We start from the raw sequence: 20,854 nt of genomic DNA, 5'->3' as shown, positions 1-20,854 counted from the left end.
AAAAAAAAAATGTCTTTTTTAACAACAATTGATTGTTTTGCACTAGCTCAAACTCGCACATTACGTGATCAAATTGGAAAGGTCACGTGTGACGTAGGCTGATGTACCAACCAAGTGTTTACAAAGTAAGCGTGCAAAAAAGATCAAACAGCCTTTACATAAAAAGATAAAACGATGTCGTACGATTTTGAAGTTGGAGGAGAAAATTTAATTTTTCGCCCTACCCTACCTTTCTGAACCGAAGTACATACGAAGAACTAAGCGCATGTGACTTTCCAATGTGATTACATAATGTGTGAAGTCGTAGAAGCGCATCGCAGAACTAGTGCAAGACAAACATTTGTGGATTTTTTTTAGTAAGTGGACGATTGTCTGACTAGATAAGACCCTTATTCTTCAGCTGGGATTGTCTAAAGCCCTTTGAAGCTGCATTGAAACAGCAATTTGGACCTTCAACCCATTGATCCCCATTAAAGTCTGCTATACAGAGAAAATTCCTAGAATGTTTTCCTCAAAAACCTTAATTTCTTTTTGACTGAAGAAAAAAAAGACATGAACATCTTGGATGAAATGGGTTTAGGCTGGTCCTTTGCTGGTTTAGGCTGGTCTTTAGTTGGTCATGTGCTGGTCAAGGACCAGCTTAAACCAGCAAAGGACCAGCCTAAACCAGCAAGGGACCAGCTGGTTTTTCAACAGGGACCTCAGCTTTTTTTTATGATTTATATGCTAGCAGTATGCTGTGTCCTATTCCCCTCAATGCCTGACTGGAAAAAGTAGCCTGTTATTGTGATATATTATTCTAGCTAATCAAAAGCGCCAGTTAACCTAGTCTCAAACAGTTAGCGCTGCGCTAACCTAATAAACGAAGCTCTTAGCTTCCTAATCAAAGGCTAATTGAAAACACAAAGAAAGATAAATGTCTAATTCAACCCTTTCAATTCTGACATGTAAGCATGTTTTCATAAATATTAAGCTATTTTGTGGGAGAGCAAGCTGCTAGCACTGTGGCTAACATACGTTAGCACCTTATTTGACTGTTTCAAGCTCTCCAAACATTATTCTGTCTCTCTGCTCTCTATCTTTGTCTATTACCGGTGATCATACCTTCATTACCTTCATCCCTGGCTGACTTTTCTTGGCAAGGATGTTGTGCGCTAACGCTAAAGTGGGCCGAGTTAGCCAGGCGAGCAGCTCAGCATGGCCATAGGGAGCAGTTCCTGCCCACGCATGGGGAGCGCTAGCAGCGGTCCAGTAGTACGCTGAACTCCATCTCACGGAACAAGAGGAGTGTTGTTCGACCGCAGCAGGACTGGCATATTGCTTACACCTCCTAAAGGGCAGAGGCGGGAGGGAAAGAGCGAGCCAGCGAGGGGAGGGATATTTGCCACACATCACTGGAGCCTGTGGGACAGCTTCCTCCTCTGCGAGGAACTGGCTGCGAATGAGAATCACAGAAGCGTAGCTGATTAACATACACAGCCTTATCGTTCCCTGCATTAAAGACATTACGGCGGGAAAAAAAAAACTCCCAGACCTTTAATTATAATACATCTCAATGCCTCTATAGTTTCCGAATCGTGACGTTCATATTTTTGCACTCATTATTCCGAGTCGTTTGCACGTTCACATGAGCGTGTTGTTTATTTGATAACCAGTGATTTATTCATCGTCAAATGACGGAAACAGTCACATTTTCCTAATTCTTTAATTGTCGTCATTGTGCTCTGCGCTTAGAGACACTTCCTGTTGCCAAGGATACACTCTTGCCAAAACATTGCGGGACGTGAGCCAATAAACATTTTACCATAATCTCATTTAGTTGTTTTAGCAGTACTATTTTCTACCTAAATTCATTTCTGATCACAATAAAAGCGTAATGTGCATCCTACAAAGCAAAAGGCAGACTCAGGACGTACTGTACAGTGCACCGCAAGCTGCTTTGTATTCCTGCGCGCAGTCGATAGCCTGACCCCCGTGTGAGCAAACCACTAATGAGCCTTGTAATTAATACGCAGTCGGCACTTACGAGTTGAAAGCCGCAATAACCACGCGGCCGCCATTGAAACGTCACTCTCGGTTGTCCTGGCACGGCTGTAATTAACACAAGCCAACAGACACGAAGAGGAAATGGATTCGAAACCAATCCAGTCCGGTGCGGGACCAGGGCAGAGATGATTAATGTCTCGTTGTTTTAATCGATTAATATCTCGCTTAACATGGGGAAGGCCTGGAGGGAGACTTTATTTATGGCCTTTGATGATTTGGAGCTGTCAAAAAGCTTTAATGGATATATTTGTTTTCCCTTTCGTGGGCTTTCTCAGTTTTCCAGGTCCAGGCTTGACAAATCTTGTAAATCATGGTTATTTTTCATAGCAAAAATGGGTGATCTGTTTACTAGCTTGTAAAAAGCAGAATTTAGGATTAAGGCCCTTTCACACCAAAAACAATGACTATACAGATAACTTCAAGGATCAAATTTATTATATATGTGACCCTGGACTACAAAACCAGTCATAAGTAGGATGGGTATATTTGTAACAAAGTCCAAATGATCAATTTTTCTTTTACGCCAAAAATCATTAGGATGTTAAGTAAAGATCATGTTCCATGAAGATATTTTGTACATTTTCTGCCATAAATATATCAAAACATAATTTTGATTAGTAATATGCCTTGCTAAGAACTTCATTTGGACAACTTTAAAGGTGATTTACTCAATATTAAGATTTTTTTGCACCCTTAGATTTTAGATTTTCAAATAGTTGTATCCCAGCCAAATATTGTCCTATCCTAACAAACAAAAGATCAGTGAAAATCATAAAAAATGACAATCAGTCAGAATATATCTGATTTTAAAGAGCTTATTTACATCAAGCATTTTCCTGCTCAAGACACGCAAGTGAAAAAGGTTAAAAAATGATTATAACTGATTTGATCGTATAATTGTTTTCATTTAGAATGGCAAACATTTGCTTTGTCTACTGCAAGTTTCATTAAATATTTATATATGCAAATGATGCATTATCTAAATAAATATGCACTCATTTGCATACACTTCCAAAAGAGATATCTGAACATTAAATAATGTGTGTATATATTACAATATACGTTAATTTTGCATTAAAAAAAAATGTTTTTTTTTTTTAGGTATATTATAATTCTTTTTTTTTTTTTTTTTTTATCCTTTATTTAACCAGGTAAAAAAACTCATTGAGATTAAAATCTCTTTTACAAGAGAGACCTGGCCAAGATGCAGCATAAAAAAAACAAAGAATCTTGGCCAGGTCTCTCTTGTAAAAGAGATTTTAATCTCAATGAGTTTTTTTTTTAATATTTTTTCATCTTATTTATTCAGCTTTTAGATGATGTATAAATCTCAATTTCATAAAATTGACCCATATGACTGGTTTTGTGGTCCAGGATCATAACAAATAGATAAATAAATATTAATTAATATTAATTAATTCTTAATGCATCTATATACAGAAAAAAAATGTTAAATGTTATATTTATATCATCATATAATTACAGATTATCTAATAAGAATCATCATTGGGAATAAAGGCAATTTGGAAATTAGAAAAATATCATTAATTATAATAGGTCTAAAAAACATATTTTTCTTTATGTAAAATGTATATATACATTACACATTTACAATCTAATATATACACACATTATTTAATGTTCAGATTTCTCTTTTGGAAAGGTATGCAAATGAGTGCATATTTAATTAAATAATGCATAATTTGCATATATAAATATTTCATGAAAACTTGCAGTAAACTAAAAAAGTCAGATACAGTTTAATTTGGTTGTCATTTTTTTTTTTTAAATTTTTTATGATTAATAGAGAATTAATATCTGAAACTAGCCTTATCTGATGATCAGATTTCTTTTTTGGAAGTGTATGCAAATAAGGGCATAATTAATTAGATAATTACATAAATAATCAATTAAACTTGCAGTAGAATAAAAAATAAATGTTTGCAGTTCTTAATCTAAGTTATAATCAAATGATCACGCAATTCAGAGAAAAAAAAATCAGAATTGAGTGATACAAACTCACAATTTATGAGTTATAATGTCGCAATATATTAATACATTTTATACAATGCCAAATAAAGGCCAAATTTATTTAATATGTGTGTATATATACATATATATATATATATAGAGAGAGAGAGAGCTTTTGTTTTTCACCTGTTGAGTTGATCAAAACAGCTGTTCCCAATGAATCAGGCTAATTAGGATGCTTTAGAACAGCTTGGACTATTTGGAATGGTATAGAACTTAGCATTTTCCCATAGATTGTGACAGATTCCAAAGGGTATGAATAATTTTGCAACTTTTTGTTCAAATGTAAATAAAAGCTGAGAAATATTTTTTTTCCACAATGATGCCTCTTGTACATCGTCTTATCTTTTGGGAGAAGCCTGTGTCATTTCCAGTCAAAAAAAAAAAAAAAAAAAAAAACTTGCTGGTTGAATAAAAGTAACTTTAAGTCAGAATTTGCCAGGGGTATGAATAATTTCGGACTTGACTGTATATGTCGAATAGTGCAATAATATTGAGCCTGAAAGATACTCTTTGGATTACATTCAAAGTGAATATATTCAGATAATATTTTAGTAATTATAGAAGGTAAGTTTATGAAGGTAACTAGTCCTTGATAATCATAATTTGTTTCCCCGACAGGTGGGAGGACACACAATGCTGCCCATTCGCTGGATGCCACCAGAAAGCATCATGTACAGGAAGTTCACGACAGAAAGTGACGTGTGGAGCTTCGGCGTCATCCTCTGGGAGATCTTCACTTATGGCAAGCAGCCATGGTTTCAGCTGGCAAATAATGAGGTATGTTCATTTCATCGTTTCCATAAAGAAAGATCTATTAAGGAATCCTCTTTATTAGCTGTTTGCTAGCTCCCTGGCTAGCTTTGGTCACACGTTTTTAGTAAACTACCACCACTGTTTGACTGCCAAAGGTGTAAAGACTATGCCTAGATAAGACAATAAAAGCGTAACAGAGACAGAGTGTCCATAATGGACAAAAACTGGAGTATGTAGCAATATGAGACACTATCAGTGCCAATTTTAGCATAGATTATGGTGATTTGGTCAAAATAAATGAAGTCCTGAGGCAGGATGACAAAAGAGGCTGAATTAAACCATCACTGACTGTTATAGTGAGTCATTTGACAGGTATAGACAGTAACTCAAGCTCATCTCGAACATGACTTCTTTCTATGAAATGAACAGGAAGTACACATGTTGAAATGTCATGTTGTTGGCATATTCACCGCACACGTTCCCCTGTGTGACACGTTAATGAGGAACATCGCCGCTTCATTTTCGGTTATTGTTCTGCCTGTAACATTTCACAACTAAGGTTTGGATGAGCTCCAAACAGCCGCGCGCACATAGAGATGCTGCTCCCAAACTCTTCCATGTGTCTGAATGGCAAAGATTATTATTTACCTTTCATATAAACCTGGTAATTAACACTATTAAACTAAATGTTGTTATGGTTCGACAAGAGCTGTATAACATTGTGTTCACTGCTGGGTTTTATGCATTCAAAACAAAATGTGTTCATTCAAAAACAATATTCACATGTGCAGAAAATGCTGAAAAACTATATTGTGAGTGAAAGTAGAGATGTTCATGGGTGAATTTCAAGAAACCTTCCAATAACACATCACGGCCATATTTCATTCCAAAATCAAAATAGAGAGAGAAAAAAAAAGAAATAATAATAATTTTATATATATACAAATAATTTTTTTTAATAATTTACAATAATTATCATTTATATTTATGTATAAAAAGAATTTAAATATATAGATTAACATTAAAAATAATTCCATATATTTATATTATATAATTACAGTAATGCTAAAAAAATAATGCTCAAAGCATGAAAATTTATAAAAAATAAAGGCAATTTTTTTGGGCCCGTTACAATGTATAATAATTGTAATACTATTTTATAATAATATAATAATAATATATATTATATACACAATATATCTTATCTATATATAGAACAAAAAATGAATATATACATTAACAATAAAAATTATAAGTCATAATGATTACATTGTTTAATATTCATATTTTTATATTACAAAATTACATTAATGCTAAAAAAAAAAATGGGCCCATTACCTTGGAATAAAAATTGTAATACTATTTAATAATAATAATAATAAATTGGGCCCATTACAATGAAAAAAAATATTGCAATATTATTTTACATATAACTTGCATTTTTTTTAATAAATCACAAATTAATTGCAATATCAATATACGTAAAAAAAATAACGATTACATTGGTAAATGTGTATATATTTATATAGTAACAGTAATGCAAAATTATATGAATATTAATTACATTTGTAAATAATTAACACATTAATTTCAATATACAGAAAAATAAATAGGCATTACTGTTACTATCTAATAAAAATTGTAATTGGTACTAGAAGCAATGAATAGTTAGGCAAATGAATGTAAATATATATTACAAAGATATATACACTCATTGCAATTAAAGTTAAACAATTTCATTTTGAAATTATATCATTTGCAGTAATGCTAATCTAATAACATTGTGAATGATGGCACTTGTAAGTTGGACAAATGCAAACAATCAATAGTCATAAAAAGCTGTTATAATATATTTTTTCATGAGGTTCCAATTTAAAAACAGAAATAAATACGGAACAGGCATCAGTAATATAAAGTAGAGAGTTGTGTATTTCTCTGCTGACCGAACACAGCTGGATCTGCCGAAAATACTTCATTCCCCACTTCACATTCCCAAGCTGTGAAAAGTGAAAAAAGCGACAGTGCTTCTCTGGAAGCTTCAAGTCGCAGCTGCTTTGAGCTCTACTTCACACAGAGATTATCAATATCAACTCAGCAAACCATAATCTATAGGTGCTGTGCGATTTATGCAAGCAAGATGTGTGTTTTGGTATTATGCACTGAAGGGGCTTGAATAGCAATCGCATGCGCTGCTCCATATTCTGTTGCCGGAGGGACGGTGGCTACTGTATTGCATCAGAACGTAGGGTGTCATTTCTGCCAGTGGAAGAAACTAAATCAAACTTTCAGTCGATAGAACACAGACAGCCACTAGCTGGAGTCAGCGCGGAGAACCCGAGAGACCACGAACAATCATCTGTCTCTTACAAAAGTCGATACCAAGCCATCCACAGAGGCAAATGTCTTGAGTTTCATGAGATGGTCCCATTTTGCATATCATAACATACAGGCTGTGGATGGTTTCTCTACAGAAACAGAAAACTGCTAAATGAGAGAATACGTCTGTTGTACAGAAGAAACGCATCAGTCAGTTCTTCAGACTGTCAGCAAGTCCTCTCACAGCATCTGACTGCAGCAGAAAATACAAGAGCAAAGATATTTAAAGAAAAAATGCTCATAGAGTGTAAACAGAATTTAGAAATGAACCTCTCAATTGTAATAGCACTTTTTTTCTCCAGGGAAGAACTGCAGTACCTATAATCCATAGAGCTGTTGCTTAAACTATGGAAACTAAACAATATATACAATTTCTTAAAGTTTAGGTTGGATCAGATTTTTTTTAAAGAAAATTTTACAATATTACATTTCTAAAATAACTGATTTATAAATATAAACATTTTCTAAATATGAAATGTGTATATATATATATATCGAAAAATCTGTAAAAATAATTTGTTTGGTTCTTAAAAAAAATGAAAAACAAATATATATATAGTAAAAATCAATAAAAATGGTCAGTTTGGTTCAAGTCTTAAAATAATTATGAAAAACAAACAAATCGAGAAAAAAAAAAGAAATATCGTAAAATCAGTAAAAATAATTAGTTGAGGATGAGGTCTTAAAATAATTTTGAAAAACAAACTAAACAAAAATTTAAAAGAAAAAAATATTTTGAAAATGGTTAGTTTGGTTCAAGCCTTCAATTATGGAGAAAAAAAAGAAATATTGTAAAATCAGTAAAAAAAAAAATATTTGTTTTTCAAAATGATTTTAAGACTTGATCCAAACTGACAAAACAAAAAATGGTTAATATTATAAAAATGAATAAATAATAAATCAAATAAATAAATAAAATACAATAAAAACTTATTGACCCCAATAGGTACATAAAAAAAAAAATACTGTTTAAACTTAAACAATTTTTTTTAGTAAAAACAAAGTTCATCAGAGTATGTTTTATGAGAAAATACTAGTGTTTCTACTTCAAATAATATAGTTTTGAAGGAAAAAGATTATATATACATACATATACATAAAATGGTTAATTTGGTTCAAGTCTTAAAATTATTATGAAAAAAAAAAAATCATAAAAATAATTTGTTTTTCAAAAATATTTAAAGACTTGATCCAAACTAACCATTTTTATTGATTTCACTATATATATACTTTTTTTTTTTTTCAAAATTATTTTATTTGAAGTAGAAAGACTAGTCTTTTCTGATAAACTTTTTTTTACTACAATTATTAAAAATGTACTGTTTAAATGCAAATATACAAATACATAAAATAATAAGTTTGGATCGAGTCTTAAAATAATGAAAAAAAAAAAGAAAAGTAAAAAAAAAAAGATTGTGAAGTCAGTTAAAATTGTTAGTTTGGTTCAAGTCTTACAATCAATTTAATATATATATATATATATATAATGATATATATCAAAAAATTATTTTAGTTCAGGTCTTAAAATAATTATGAAAAACAAACAAATTTTAAAAACAAAAAATTTATATTGTGAAATCAGTAAAATTGTTAGTTTGGTTAAAAAAAAAGCTTTTGAAATCAGTAAAAAAGTCTTAAAATAATTTTCTAAAAATATATTGTGGATTCAATAAAAATGGTTAGTTTGGTTAAAGTCTTAAAATAATTTTTCGAAATAAAAAAAAATACTGTAAACATACATTAATTATATATATACTTATAGGCCAGGCTTAAAATGCAATGCTCAATTTTATAAAATATGTAACAGGAGACCTTGGCCTGGAAAGGCCGAAGACCCCTGTAATAGAATATTTATCAAGTAATCCCATTCTCCTTCCTCCTCGTCTTTACAGGTAATCGAGTGCATCACACAAGGACGCGTGCTGGAGAGGCCACGGCTTTGTCCCAAGGAAGTGTACGACATGATGCTAGGATGCTGGCAGAGGGAACCGCAGCAGAGGTTAAACATCAAAGACATCCAGAAAATTCTTTATGCCTTGGGCAAAGCCACACCTGTCTACCTGGATATCCTGGGCTAGTGTTTGTTGGGGAATACGTGTGGATGTCTGTCTGCGTCTATCCATCGGAGGAACGAACCACTTGGGATTTACCCAAAAACAACACGTACCTTACTGCGCCACTGTCAGACACCTACAACTTGGGATGGACTTAAGTGCCTGCTACTCCTTTCGATACACTGGATAACAGTCTTTAAAAAGCACTTTTACATTTTGTTTACCTGCATATAAAGATGTACAGTTCTACTGCAAGAAGAACTTCATTCGTTTTTCTTTTCGTTTTGGTAAGAACAGCCTACTTTTAAACTCTTAAAAAAGGAATATCCCCCTCTAAAATATGGAAAAATATTTCAAAAAAAGTCTTTCCCCCTCCTTTTTTTCATTTCCTGACTGCTTGACAACTCTCCCAGTGGTTTCCTGTTTTTCATTTTATAAATATATATATTTTTTATTTATTTTTTTTTCTCCGAGTGTGGATGTATGCCATGTTTCTTGCTAAGGGTATATTGCCTTTCGGATATGACTGCTCACCGTTGCCATTTCAGATGATTGGCAAGGACTTTTTTTTCAAAAAAAGCCTTACTGCGCTCTGATTGGCCGGATCTTCTTTTGACTCTACAGGAAGTATCCAACAGGGCTTTTAAATATTCTGAGGAGCTTTTTAGTGAACGGATTAACTTGAAGGAACCACCAATCAATACAAAGGAGTTTATTTAAAAAGAAAAGAAAAAAAAAAAGAAGAATGTATATAATGTAAATTTCTGTGTCACAAGCGACAGTATGTTAACTTATTTCATTTCCTGATTAGATGATTTTAGTTCCTTGGCGTGCTGTTACGGTGAGTGAATTCTATAAATATTTTGATAATATTTTAATGTTTTTTTTTTTTTTTTTTTCCACGTCCATAGAATGTATGTTGGTATTTCTAAACAAGCTTTTTTTTTTTTTTCATTTCCCCCCTCATTCGGTTTGAATGCGACCAAGAGCTAGAGACCGCGGTGGAAGGGTTAATCATGAAACGTAGCCTCGCTCCTTGTATTCCAGAGACCATTTCCTTCTCAAATGAATGTAACAGAAAAGCTAGACTTATTTCCCAAGTAAGATCTCGCCCATATTCCATTCATTAACCCTCATTGCATTTATAAATTGTGATTATGCTTCTTTGCAAACATATTATATAGTCCTTTCCCATAGTTTGAGTAATAAACGAGAGATGGTTAAGCTGGATTTTAGCATGTGCAAAAATATTTATGTGCTTAATTCCATAAAAAACACTGTTCTTTCCTTGTTCGGCGACTCTTACTTTACCACTTTTCTTCTAGTGAATATTATAGCTGCTAATAGAGTCATCAAAATATAATAGAAGAGAGTCCATAAGTATGTTTTGGATTCTGTCAGGTAATAAATATTCTTTTCTCCCCAATGTTTTCAACTGAAGACTGTAAACACAATAATGTGACAATGTAATTGCATATTCAAGATGGCGCTCTCCTAAGACTAAAGGGCTTCTTTAAAAAAAATTCTTCATTTATTCTGGTGACATTTGGATTTTATTGTAATGTGTTCAATCTCTCTTGTGAAGTTTGCTAGCTGATGCTTTTCATTCAAGATGAGCTCAGTGTTTGTCTGGTGATAAATCTGTAATCATTGCGCATGGAGTAAATCAGCTTTGGCATACAATCAGTGACGTTTTAAAACTTCATCCTGAACCCTCAGAACATTTAGTATGTACTTCCCATGTACCCAAGTGCCCACTTTAACTCTAACACAACTTTATCCCAACTAAAAAGTGAATAGTGTCAAAAACTTTCCCGCTTTTCCCAGCTCTCTATCAGGAACCGTGACCTAAATTGCTGTTCGAGGCAACCTGCCCATCACAGTTCGACAGAACACATTTGCGCTTAACCATAATCTCACCTTTCACATCAGGAAAAGTTCCCGGGCGCAGAGGAAGTGACTTGAACATTTGTTGATCTTGTTGTGTTGTTTCTTTCTGCTTCCCACAGTGGCCAGATAATTCTCTCCACATCTATGACAAGGGGGAAATTGCAAAAGTCTTTCAATAACACAGCCAGCGATGTGCTTACGTGTGATAAGATGCTTCTCATTTTGATATTCTCGTTGGGTCCCTGCTGCAGATATTCACTGACTTCACAATTTTGCCCAAGCTTGCGTAGAGAAAAGCGGATTTACCCTGGTATGGGCGCCCGTGTGCTTGCTCGAAAGGTTTGAGGTTTATTAAGTAAACAGGTGCACCTGCATCCCGGACGAGCCCCCAATTTTAAGCGCAGTGCCTTTTACTGAATGTGATTTCTGCAAATCTCTCACTGATGTGGCATACCAGATTTTACATGTCAATTGTAGTACACAGTGAGCATTCACGGTGAATTAGGTTCTAATTGGAAGGAAAGAGACAAAATGTCACTTTTGGCAATGACGGCAATTCCGCGCTTTCCCTGTGGAGAGACAAGACTTCATGAATGCATGTGGGGATGATTTCAAAATATGAAAATTGTGTGTTAACATGAACAAGCTATTATTTCTTTGGTCTTTGTTCAAACTCTTTTTTCAATCCATTCTTGCCCTTTCTCAGATTTCTCTTTCAAAAAGTAAACACTATTATTAGCACTAGTTGCATTTGTTTTATGACTGAAAAAAGTAGGAAGGAAAGGACATAACGTGGCCAAGTATGGTGACCCATACTTGGAACTAGTGCTCTGCATTTAAAGGGTTACTCCACCTCAAAATGAAAATTTGAAGATATTTTGGATGAAAACCGGGAGGTTTGGAACTGTCCCATTGACTGCCAAGTAAATAACACTGTCAATGCCCAGAAAAGTATGAAAGACGTCATCAAAATAGTCAATCTGCCATCAGTGGCCAGATAGGGTCTTCCCTGTCAGCTGCACCACACGGGTACGTTTTCTACGTTTATTTACACTTTGATTCTAACGAAAACTGCGTATCCGCGTGAGGTATCTGACAGAGAACAGCATATGCTGTTTGAGTCCAGGGGATACTAATGTTGAATAAAGTCGTTATTTTAGTTTTCTTCGCGTATAAAAAGTATTCTCGTAGCTTCGTAAAATTATGGTTGAACCACTAATGGCAGATTTTGACGACGTCTTTCATTTTTTTCAGTGTTATTTACCTGGCAGTCAATGGGACATTTACAAACCTGCCGGTTTTCATACAGAATATTTAAAATTGTGTTCCAAAGACGAACAAAGCTTTTACAGGTTTGGAACAACATGGGGGTAAGTGATTAATGATTTTTTCATTTTGGGGTGGAGTAACTCTTTAACCCATCCAAGTGCACACACATGCCGTAAGCACACCTGGAGCAGTGGGCAGTCAATGCTGTGGCACCCGAAGAGCAGTTGGGGGTTTGGTGCCTTGCTCAAGGGTCTCACCTTAGTCGTGGTATTGAGGGTGGAGAGAGCACTGGTTCACTCTCCCCACCGTCAATTCCTGCCGGACCTGAGGGTTACGCGTCCGACTCTCTAACCATTAGGCCATGACTGCCCCACGTGTATGCCCAACATCAACCATGTGTATGTCTGTAACAAATAAAACTGCATTTTGCTCCTACCTGTTTTCCGAAGAGGACTAAAGGTTGTGGCTCACTGTTGTGAATCGGTGGAGGCGGCGGTAACTGAAGATTATTTGAGTCATTGGGTACATAACTGTGACTAACAGGGTTGAAAGAGTCAAACATTTCTCTGCGGTTTACTCGATGAGACCGATCGTTGCTCAACGACCTGTGAAAGGTGGATTATACAGAGGGGGGTGGCTGTATCTTTATCACCTGAAGCCGTCGGAGAAAAGGCGCAAACTGAATTAGTAGTTTCTGTAAATGAAAGGACGCGAGCTGAGAGCCACAGCTGGTTTAGAGAGGGGGATCAGACGAGAGAGTGTGACAGCAGGGTGACGGTATGGCAGCTCCAGGGGTTGCCGTGACTCTAATGACTTCACCTTGCAGAAATGGGTGGAAATTACCAATGAAATGAGTTTTTGGCCGGGGCTTTTAGATATCCCTTAAATATGATGGCCAGTCTTTCGGTAATCCCCCTGAGGCAGAGAAAAGAGGTGTGTGTGGTTGCGTCGGGGCGTGTGAGAAAGCGAGGGGTAGGGGAGATGAATCAGTGAAGGTCACACACTAACAGAGTGGATAGAAGTGCCACAGCGCTGTCTGTTGGCAGGCTAACAGAGTTGAGCTGTGAGGCAAGCTTACCACCTCACTCGCTTACCGCCGCCATGGCAGCGAACAGACGCAGGGCGATTGATGAGAGGTTTAAGACCTTAATCATGAGGAGAAGAAGCGAGGCAGGAAGCTGGAACATTACGTCTGGAATGAGCTCTCTTTCAGCACTTCATAACTCTGCAGAAGGGCTGCAGAAACCTCGGCACTGTCACGCTTCGCTGCTGATCTCAGATCAGCCCTCTCCTCATCCATATATCCTACCTTCTGTGGGCTTGATTTACCAAAGCATTTAACGCATGCAAGACTGCCTTACTGGGGCAAAGCGAAGAAGAACAACTATAATTGGCCAATCAGCCACTAAAATGTTGCAGACAAAACGTTTCAACATGTCACGTGTTAACTTTCTTAACTCTCCCGAATTACTACCTTCCGTTTTGAGCACTCAGAGGCAGTACTAATCCAAGCGTGGCTTCTTTAGAAACCAGTAACAACCCCATCAAATTATCCGACCAGCTTTTAGAACTCATTTAGCACCCCGACACTTGATGTGGCCACCTGGAGCAATAATCTCCAAGAGATGCCGTCACACTGAATATCTTACTGATTGAATCTGTTATCCCAAAGTGTTGTCGCTGCAGATCTTCAACTGTCACTGTGGCTCGGATAAAACATGCTATTCGTTTTTTCGCCTGCAGGATAAAACTCATTTTCATTGCCTTCAAAACATTTAATTAAAGATCTTTATCTGATTTGAAACCCCCACTCCTAAATTACAAATGAGACTAGCAGAACAAGTCCTTATCTACCTCCAGTGCATTTGCCACTTAAGTACTCTTAATGTACTCTGGAAAGAAGCGGTTCCAAACTTGCGGTCGATTCGTGGCACGCTCTGCTGATGATATGAATAACAATAGTAATGTTTTTATACATCTGAAGCCGTGATATCCCTGAGAAAGGGCCAGCTGCAGTTTGAGAGCCTGACTCAGCTCACGCTGCAGTTGCTGTATACTCTGGGCACATGGACAAGCATGTGAATCTTGTTACTTAGAACCTAAAGTGATCTATAGTTTAGGCCGGGCAGATCTCCTGAGCTGTGGGAAAAGCTGAACCCGCTTTCAAGGACAGTTGTGCATTTAACTCGGAAAGCCTGGCCAAATGCAACTCCGGTTTTCTTTAAAAGGGAGGTTAAAATTGACTGCGGCATTAAGACTTCAGATGGGGATGTCACCCCAGAGCAATCTCCTGCACTGTCAGCAGACTTTGACATCTAGATTAACCTTGCTGCTGTGAGCGTGCTGACGGCTCTCATTGGGATGCAAGAAGCATCTCGGATCTTCTATTCCAAAGGCCTCCTCTTTCCCTGTTTGAAAAGGAAGGTAGAAAGCATGAGCCAGCACATACACACTGATCCGAGGGAGCTCCTTATGTGTGTCCGTGTGGCTTCCCTTTTGGAACGGAAATGTTGAACAAATGGCAAACCATCCCAGCTTTCCCTGAGTTTTCCAGTCCGCCAGCAAGCAAGAGATACACCAAAGGGCCTAGGTGGATATATTAAGTCTCTTTCAAGTCTTTTTCAACGAAACTGTTTTATTTCCTAATAGAGACTGCGGCCCTTTGTTCCACAGAACAATGTGTGTCAATCAGAACAAAAGAGGAGTGAGCTTCTTTGAGCTCTTGCTCAGTCTCTTAAATGTATTATTCAACCTTGTTCCACTCTCTGGTCAACTGTGGGAGAAAGTTGTTTTACCAAGGTGATTACTACAAGGTAGTTCCAACTTTGAGTAAAAAGTTATTTTCACTGTAATTGTTTCTTTTCACTTGTGCCAGATAATGACTGTAACCTTGTTGGGCAAAGCTCAATATCTAAACAGCATGACGATTAGTCTCAACCGTTGGTAAAATAAACTGCCAGTTGTCAACTCAATAAGAAGCCAATAAGTCACTTTTTCCTTCTAGGAAAAGTATTTTCAAATATCTTTGTTGCAGCATGCTTGTGTATAAGGGTTGTGCTGCTGCCTTGCCAGACCAAACCAGACTGGTTCTCTGATCAGCTAAATCAGAGACCTGAATTATTTTTTACGGCATGATTATAATTCTAAAGGCATTTTTTAAAACACTGCCTTTAACTCATGCTTCCCACCAATGACCTGAAGTTTCAGAGGCAAGCGACTGTGAGCCTGGAAGACACTCAGCTCTGACTCGAGGACCAACTGCTGAGAAACTGCTTTAAATGTCTTCATTAGCGGCGTGGCTAACAGAAGAACACCCCTGCAGTGCTAAGAGGGTGCTAGCAGGGACCAACCCATAAAATAACCTAACTAAAAATAACGATGGATGGAGTGGGGCGGTGAGTTTGTGACTCACTCCGCACTGCCTACGTTTGCCTCAGAGCTTGGGTGACATTTCAGATCACAGCTCGTCTGCACTAGCACTGCCACCCACAGCACCATACGTTTAAATCAGACTGCTGCAAACTAGCCTCTTACTGCAGCGAACGAGAACATGTTTGAGTCACCGTTATAGCGCGACATCTGGCCTTTCGGTTTCAATGAAATCTATCACAATAGAACTGACGTTATAGTTCATGACACGTTTAGCGCATTTAGAACACGGCCTTGTTAATGCATTTCATGAGGTCAGGATAAAACGTAAATAGGAAGGTGGTGAAATCTGTGACAGTATTCTTTTATTGGAATGCGATCATGCAAACAGTTATTTATTACTACATGCAAACCCTAGAGACTTGCATTTGAGGCCATTGCTTTCAGAGAATGTTTGATGGCTGAACGACAGCAAGAGAAAAGAAGGTCAGAAATAATTAATTGGCCTTAGGTCACAGCCGAAGCAATGTAGGACACATATGCTTTATTAGCTGCCGCGGCGTTACAATCATCTAGCATGGGAGGTATTTAGAGAGTAAATGCTTTTAGAAAAATAACTTATTTTGTACATTATGTTGAAGAGTTGGTATCAGGAGAGCTCTATTTATAAAGGTGGGCTAGCATACATGTTTAATAAATGGTAAACAAACATAGTAAATATTTCTATGGAGTATTCAGATAATAGTCACTGCTTAAGACCAAAATGATTTCCACTTGAGCCTTGCGGGGTGATGATTTACATTTCAGACTGTTGCTAGGCTAAGCTAAGATGTTAGCATTAAGTTTTGTGCTTTGTATGTTTTGACATGATATATTAGTTTAATGGTGTGTGCACAACAAAAGCGAATCTTAATTATTCGTGCGAGTAGATCAGTGTTGCCAAGTCCACAATTTTCCAAGGAATTGGGCTACTTTAACACTGTTGTCACGTTTTTTTTTTCATACCCGCGGATTGAAGTGACCCCGATAACATGATATTTAGCCCCCGGAATGCAACTTTTACCAGGAGACCCCCTCTAAAACGTGATTAGGCTGGTTTTGTGTAGCAATTGACCCTTCGCAAGAAGTTACTGTTAATTACTTTTGCTATGTCCGACAAACAATGCCGCTCTCACAATACACATCATGTTCTCACGCAGTAAAAAATACACTGCGGAACAAAGAGGAACTGACAACATGCCGACAGACAAGCGGGTTACTTCTGGTATAAAACAAGGTCTCAGCTTTAAAATGTTGTCATTTAAAAAAAAAAAAATCAAAAATAAAATTATTTTTTGAACAAAATGGCAGATTCTGAGTTCTGATTGATCAGATAGCCTATCAATCAAGCTGTTTGCGAAGTATCAACTGCTGGGTTTTGTTGTCACAACCTGGCAACCTTGGTAGATTACATACAAAGTCAATGCAAAGATGCAAACAGATGCAAATTGGGTGATGCAATTGCTGCCAACATGCGTTATACACCTTAATCACGTCTTCAGTGCAATTTTAAAATTTGCATGACGCATTGTTGCGCAAGCCAATCAGCGAAGGGCGTAAAGAAGCGTCCAGTTTGACCTGTCCGGTTGTGTCAGAAAATTGAGACAAGCATTTCACATTTTTAGTAATCTAATGCAGTAAAAATATTTGCTTTGCGTTTGGTGTGCACACACCATAAGATGTTCTTTTATTTTGATGGGTTAAAATTAAGTAGCTTTTGGTGAAGTTTCTTTGTATAATCTTCCACTCAGGCAGGGTACCTAAAATTTTATATTAAATCATTCCAGCCCTTTTTGTTTTAGAATCCATCATAATATGGAAAGATAATGACCAGGCCTTTATGTTGAAGTGACCCCAATATATTATATTGTGATATTTCTCCCTTGGAATGCGTTTTTTTTTTACCAGAAGAGTTGGCAAAACCTGGCAACCTTGATAGATTACATACAAAACAAAAGACACAAATTGGCGCGAACACGCAATATATGCCTAAATCACATCTTCCGCAAAAGTAGAAATTTTTTGACTCGAGTAGAAAATTTGCATTACATGCTGTCACGCAAGCCAATCAGCGCAGGGCTTACAAGTTTGACATGTCCAGTTGTATCATAAAATGGAGGAGAGCATTACACAATTATTTTACTTGTGTGAGTGACACATTCCGTTAATAATCTAACGTGATAAGAACATGGGCTTGGCCTTTACACTGTTGCCAAATCCACAATTTTCCAGCAGAATTGGAATTGGGCTACTTTAACACTGTTGTCGCGGGTTGTTTTTCATGCCCGCAGGTTGAAGTGACCCCAAAAACGTGATATTTAGCCCCCAGAATGCAATTTTTACTAGAAGACCCACTCCAAAATGTGATTAGGCTAATTTTGTGTAGCAATTGGCAGTTCCGTTGGGACAACCTTGGTAGGTTACATAAAAAGTCAATGCAAAGATGTGAATAGATGCGAATTGGGCGATGCAATTGCCGTAAGCACGCAATGCACACCTCAATCACGTCTTCCACGCAAATTGAAATGCTTCAATTCGAGCAGAAAATTTGACTAGTTGTTGCGCAAGCCAATCAGTGAGAGTTTATAGACACGTTAAGTTTGACACATCCGGTTGTATAAGAAAATATAGGAGAGCATTACACAATTATTTTACTTTTTCGAGTGATACGAAAAAACATCCCACTAGTAATTTAACACGATAAGAATATTCACTTCACATTTACAGTGTTGCCAAGTCTGCAATTTTCCAGCGGAATTGGGCTACTTTAATACTGTTGTCGTGGGTTGTTTTTTATGCCCGCAGGTTGAAGCGACCCCAATAGTGTGATTTTAATCCTCCGGAGTGCAGTTATTATTATTATTATTATTATTATTATTATTATTATTATTATTATTACCAGGAGACCCGGTCCAAAACGCAGGTTTTGTTGTGGAAATATGGCAACCTTGGTAGATTGTATCAATGCAAAGATGCAAATTAGCCGATGCAGTTGCCGCTAACACAAGCTATACGCCTCAAGCACGTAGCAATTGACAGGTTTTGTTGTGAAAACCTGGCAACCTTGGTAGATTACATACAAAGTCAATGTAAAGATGCAAATTGGGCCATGTGATTGCGGCAAACAAGCAATATGCGCCTCAATCACATCTTCTGCGCATTTTGAAACATTCCCCACTTGTAATCTAATGTGGTAAGAATATTCTCTTTACATTAGGTGTGCACACACCATAAGATGTTCTTTTTTTGATGAGTTAAACTTAAGTAGGTTTTGGTGAAGTTTCTTTCTATGATCTTCCACTCAGGCAGGGTCCCAAAAATCTTATATTAAATAATTTCTGCCCTATTCGTTTTAGAATACAGCTCAACCTTCATTGTATCAGTCATACAAGCACCAGTCATTGAATATAAGATGACAGCATTTATATTTTTTCCAAATTCATACTTTTTTTTTTTATTAAGGTCTTCAAATCTTTTCTCAACGACTTGATTAAAGAATGACAATTTAGATTTTTTTTTTTTTTTGTTAAATGGGGTCTTTTCTGTTTCCATCTTCCATCCATCTTTGCTCAATGTAAATGTGATGAAAGCCATAGATAGTCTATTTGGTATTTAAAGCCATACGAGGAACTATGTTAGGAATCACATTAGGACTAAATGCACACACTTAAATTCTGTTCTATCACGTCATCTAACCACTTAGCTTTATTATTTGTAAATCAGGGAAAAATGAGTGGGAAAATCATGTACATCTGGAATAGAAATGCCATATACAGACAAACACTGCAGTGGAAGCATAGGAAATGTTGTCGTCCCACTCTCGCAGTGCTAAATCCAATCGAAGCTGCGAAAGCCACAGCAGGAACTGACATTTCCAACCTTGTTTTAAAAGCCAACCTCAGCTATATTAAAGTCTGCAGGCAACAGGATTCTCATCCAAACATTATGGCTCACCATGTATTGTTTTGTCCATCTTTTCATCTCTCAAACATCCTGGCCCTCCAGGAAGTGGATGTGCACTTGAAAAGTAGATGTCTGAGCTGACTGCGCTATCTTATTGTCACGGTGCCTGGGCTCCGGCGGAAAGACCGGACAGGGATCTGGAATGCAGGGAGAAGAGATAGAATCCTAATCATGTGTATGTGATTGGACTCTGTGTTTCCAGTAACCCATATTGGTGGAAGAGAAATATATTACCAGGAGGCTGTATTGCAGCGGCCTCAAATCCATGTCAACAAGTTATGTTTTTCGCATTTTCTTTTTTTTTTTTTTTTTTTTTAAATAGACGATTTGTTCATTGACGCCTTTGGTATTGATGTCATATAAGCAGTATATACTGTAAACAAGGATAAAAGATTCATAAAACATATTACACATTAGCAATATCTGTGTGTTTGTCACTATCATTGTTAGTATCCATCTTTCAACCTAATATATTTCTCTTCCTGTGAACTGTGTGTGGGAAAAATCCATTGCAATATTAAAACTGTGGGAGACATTTAAGACATCTGTACCCATCTGTTTATACAGTATATGTGGTCTTTTTCATCTGGGCTTACGCGAGAACAGCAAGTTGGGCGATGTCGAGTTCAAACGTCTGAATATTTATGTGTGACGATTGCCGATATTTTGTGTTTTCATTGCCATTGAGCTGTGTACGATTTGAAAAAGAATAACTTTGTGACACCCTCTGGCATCCACAGTAATGTATTTTCCATCTGAGAAGTCCTAGCAGAAGTGCTGACTTTACGATTTCTCTTGAGTATTTCTATCATCTTGTCCGAACCCTCGTTAGAATGACGAAGGAACGAGGTGTGAAAAAAAAAATCTCACGGTTCCTCTATTTGTAACTCATCGTTAATCCACCTGTGTTCCGTTTACTGATCCATCTATAAACTAAAAACAGCTGTAACTAACTATGTATCCTATGATGATTTATGTAGACTTATTCTATAAATAAAAAGAAAAAATACACTTGCCTTTGTGTGTTTTTTAAAAAAAAAAAGAAAAAAAAATGCTATATA

At 36.5% G+C, this 20,854-nt stretch overlaps 1 protein-coding gene across 1 annotated transcript in view; it reads left to right on the top strand.

Annotated features, from left to right (window-relative positions):
• The window catches only part of LOC141301352 (NT-3 growth factor receptor-like), an 89,748-nt gene extending 79,638 nt beyond the window's left edge, over positions 1-10,110 (top strand). Inside the window, exons 10-11 of the mRNA XM_073831594.1 lie at positions 4,699-4,857; positions 9,102-10,110. Coding sequence (XP_073687695.1) covers positions 4,699-4,857; positions 9,102-9,287 — 345 coding nt within the window. The 3' untranslated portion in view covers positions 9,288-10,110. The remainder of the gene's footprint in view (positions 1-4,698; positions 4,858-9,101) is intronic.
• Positions 10,111-20,854: the final 10,744 nt, after the last annotated feature.

The sequence above is a fragment of the Garra rufa genome, chromosome 25 (assembly GCF_049309525.1).
Source record: "Garra rufa chromosome 25, GarRuf1.0, whole genome shotgun sequence".
Taxonomy (NCBI): domain Eukaryota; kingdom Metazoa; phylum Chordata; class Actinopteri; order Cypriniformes; family Cyprinidae; genus Garra; species Garra rufa.
Note: the sequence above shows the minus strand (reverse complement) of the source record. Positions and strands in the feature narration are given on the sequence as shown.